The 5,000-nt window shown below is 44.3% G+C and overlaps 1 protein-coding gene across 9 annotated transcripts in view; it reads left to right on the plus strand.

Moving 5' to 3' along the window:
• Nucleotides 1–3,028, plus strand: part of ankef1b (ankyrin repeat and EF-hand domain containing 1b) — a 13,338-nt gene extending 10,310 nt beyond the window's left edge. For 8 of the 9 annotated variants that reach the window (XM_060880594.1, XM_060880595.1, XM_060880596.1 and 5 more), the window contains 3 exons: nucleotides 1–170; nucleotides 2,591–2,713; nucleotides 2,807–3,028. The exon at nucleotides 1–170 is cut by the window's left edge and continues 15 nt beyond it. In XM_060880594.1, the coding sequence (XP_060736577.1) occupies nucleotides 1–170; nucleotides 2,591–2,713; nucleotides 2,807–2,995 (482 nt within the window). In that variant the 3' untranslated portion in view covers nucleotides 2,996–3,028. The remainder of the gene's footprint in view (nucleotides 171–2,590; nucleotides 2,714–2,806) is intronic. The other variant, XM_060880602.1, reaches the window with a different exon arrangement.
• Nucleotides 3,029–5,000: the final 1,972 nt, after the last annotated feature.

The following is a 5,000-nucleotide window of genomic DNA, read 5'->3' on the forward strand; positions in this document are numbered from 1 at the left end:
ACATCGCCCGTGTGTACGGAGACGAGAGAATCATCGATTTAATCACAACTAAGTTCCACAGCCATCCAAAGAGCAGAGACAATAAAAAAGGAAAAGGAGGCAAAGTGAGATCAGAACCTCAGAAAGCAGCATCTCCTGCAGGAGAGGTGGAGAAACTGACAGAGAGAATGGTTCATCACACACCATCATCACAGCATCATCACACACCATCATCACACACCATCATCACAGCATCATCACACACCATCATCACACCATCATCACACCATCATCACACACCATCATCACACACCATCATCACACACCATCATCACAGCATCATCACACACCATCATCACACACCATCATCACACACCATCATCACACACCATCATCACACACCATCATCACACACCATCATCACACACCATCATCACAGCATCATCACACACAATCACCACACACCATCATCACACACCATCATCACACACCATCATCACACACCATCATCACACACCATCATCACACACCATCATCACACACCATCATCACACACCATCATCACACACCATCATCACACACCATCATCACAGCATCATCACACACCATCATCACAGCATCATCACAGCATCATCACACACCATCATAACACACCATCACCACACACCATCATCACAGCATCATCACACACCATCATCACAGCATCATCACAGCATCATCACACACCATCATAACACACCATCACCACACACCATCATCACAGCATCATCACACACCATCATCACACACCATCATCACACACCATCATCACACACCATCATCACACACCATCACCACACACCATCATCACAGCATCATCACACACCATCATCACACACCATCACACACCATCATCACACACCATCATCACACACCATCATCACACACCATCATCACAGCATCATCACACACCATCATCACACACCATCATCACACACCATCATCACACACCATCATCACAGCATCATCACACACCATCATCACAGCATCATCACACACCATCATAACACACCATCACCACACACCATCATCACACACCATCATCACACACCATCATCACAGCATCATCACACACCATCATCACACACCATCATCACACACCATCATCACACACCATCATCACACACCATCATCACACACCATCATCACACACCATCATCACAGCATCATCACACACCATCATCACAGCATCATCACAGCATCATCACAGCATCATCACACACCATCATCACAGCATCATCACAGCATCATCACAGCATCATCACACACCATCATAACACACCATCATCACACACCATCATCACAGCATCATCACACACCATCATCACAGCATCATCACACACCATCATCACACACCATCATCACACACCATCATCACACACCATCATCACACACCATCATCACACACCATCATCACAGCATCATCACACACCATCATCACACACCATCATCACACACCATCATCACACACCATCATCACACACCATCATCACAGCATCATCACACACCATCATAACACACCATCACCACACACCATCATCACAGCATCATCACAACACACCATCATCACACACCATCATCACACACCATCATCACACACCATCATCACACACCATCATCACACACCATCATCACACACCATCATAACACACCATCATCACACACCATCATCACAGCATCATCACACACCATCATCACACCATCATCACACACCATCATCACACACCATCATCACACACCATCATCACACACCATCATCACACACCATCATCACAGCATCATCACAGCATCATCACAGCATCATCACACACCATCATCACACACCATCACCACACACCATCATCACAGCATCATCACACACCATCATCACACACCATCATCACACACCATCATCACACACCATCATCACACACCATCATAACACACCATCATCACAGCATCATCACACACCATCATCACACCATCATCACACACCATCATCACACACCATCATCACACACCATCATCACACACCATCATCACACACCATCATCACAGCATCATCACAGCATCATCACACACCATCATCACACACCATCACCACACACCATCATCACACCATCATCACACACCATCATCACACACCATCATCACACCATCATCACACACCATCATCACACACCATCATCACACACCATCATCACAGCATCATCACACACCATCACCACACACCATCATCACAGCATCATCACACACCATCATCACACACCATCATCACACCATCACCACACACCATCATCACACACCATCACCACACACCATCATCACACACTATCACCACACACTATCCACAAACACTATCCACAAACACCATCCACACACCATCATCACACACCATCATCACACACAATCATCACACACCATCACCACACACAATCATCACACACACTCATCACACACCATCACCACACACCATCCACAAACACCATCACATCATCTCACACCAAAACACACATCACACACCAAACCCTATTGTATTGCACTACATAGTGGGTATCTGTGTGTGTGTGTGTGTGTGTGTGTGTGTGTGCAGGCGAAACCTATTCTACCAGACGTGAATGAGAAAAGAGTGAATCTGAAGGAATACATCATAACCGTGAACCAGAACGTCAACATCAGCTCCAACACACAAAGCACTCACTTTATACCTAAAACTGTGAGTGTCTAGTGTACAGTGCACAATGTACAATCACTGAAACATTGTGGGAAATCAACAGCAAAATGTGTGTGTGTGTGTGTGTGTGTGTAGGTGTGGGGAACAAGGTTAGCTACATCAGCTCAGCATGTGGAACGGAAAGTCAACAGGAGGAATCGTCTTTCATATGAAGTGGACTTCAGTGACTTTGTGATGCCATTTAATAAAAACCTGGTGAGGAAGCTGACAGAAGTGGGCGTGGCTGAGGATGAGGAGAGAAATAAAACAATATTAAAGTATTAAATCAATAAAACAGAATAAAAATATTGTATTAAATATTTGTCTGATTGTTTGTGGAAAAACAGTGGATTGTTAGTAAGAGAGGGTGGGCGTGGTCGAGAGGGTGGGCGTGGTCGAGAGGGTGGGCGTGGTCGAGAGGGTGGGCGTGGTCGAGAGTGGGCTTGTATAGATGTGTGTGTGGCCGAGGAGACGCCGTGAGCCATGTAGCATTTCTGTTCAGAGTAAAAATAACCTGGGATTAAGGCAAAGATGAGAAATCCATGATAAGCCAAACCTCACACTGAGAACAACACCTGCCTCACTGCACCATACCATACGCATCACTGCAGGTACACACACACACACACACACACACATATTCATACACGTTACACACACACACACACACACACACACATATTCATACATGTTACACAAACACACACACATATTCATACACGTTACACACACACACACACACACACACATATTTATACATGTTACACAAACACACACACACATATTCATACATGTTACACAAACACACACACACATATTCATACACGTTACACACACACACACACACACACACACATATTTATACATGTTACACAAACACACACACATATTCATACACGTTACACACACACACACACACACATATTCATACACGTTACACACACACACACATATTTATACATGTTACACAAACACACGCACACATATTCATACACGTTACACACACACACACACATATTCATACACATTACACACACACACACACACACATATTTATACATGTTACACAAACACACACACACATATTCATACACGTTACACACACACACACACACACACACACACACATATTTATACATGTTACACAAACACACACACATATTCATACACGTTACACACACACACACACATATTCATACACGTTACACACACACACTCATACACGTTACACACAGACACACACATTCATACACGTTTTACACACACACACACACATATATTCATACACGTTACACACACACATTCATACACGTTACACACACACACACATATTTATACACGTTACACACACACACATTCATACACGTTACACACACACATATTCATACACGTTACACACTCACACATTCATACACGTTACACACACACATATTTATACACGTTACACACACACATATTTATACACGTTACACACACACACATTCATACACGTTACACACACACATATTCATACACGTTACACACACATATTCATACACGTTACACACACACACATTCATACACGTTACACACACACACACACACATATTTATACACGTTACACACACACACATATTCATACATATTCCACACACACACATTCATACACGTTACACACACACACACACACACACACACACACACACACACACATTTATACAAAACCTTACACACATACACGTCACTCTCTGTCCATGTCCATGTCCTTCTCTATGTCACTGTCCCTGTCCATGTGCATGTCAATGTCACTGTCCACATCACTCTCCCTGTCAATATCACTGTCTATGTCCATGTCACTGTCCATGTCACTGTCCATGTCCATATCCCTGTGTCTGTCCCTCTCCATATCACTGTCCTTGTCCATGTCACTGTCCCTGTCCATATTCCTGATTCTGTTCCTCTCCATATCGCTGTCCCTGTCCATGTCACTGTGCCTCTCCATGTCCCTGTCTATGTCACTGACTCTGTCCATGCCACTGTTCCTGTCCCTGTCCACATCGCTGTTCCTGTCCATGTCACAGTCCTTGTCCATGTCACTGTCCGTGTGTGTGTCACTGTCAATGTCACTGTCCACATCACTGCCCCTGTCCATGTCACCGTCCATGTTCACATCCCTGTTTCTGTCCCTCTCCATATCACTTTCCTTGTCATTGTCCCTGTCCATATTCCTGTTTCTATTCCTCTCCATGTCACTGTCCCTGCCCCAGTTCCTGTCCCTGTTCCTGTCCATATCACTGTCCCTCTCCATGTT

This window comes from Tachysurus vachellii, chromosome 10, assembly GCF_030014155.1.
Source record: "Tachysurus vachellii isolate PV-2020 chromosome 10, HZAU_Pvac_v1, whole genome shotgun sequence".
NCBI classification, from domain to species: Eukaryota; Metazoa; Chordata; class Actinopteri; order Siluriformes; family Bagridae; genus Tachysurus; species Tachysurus vachellii.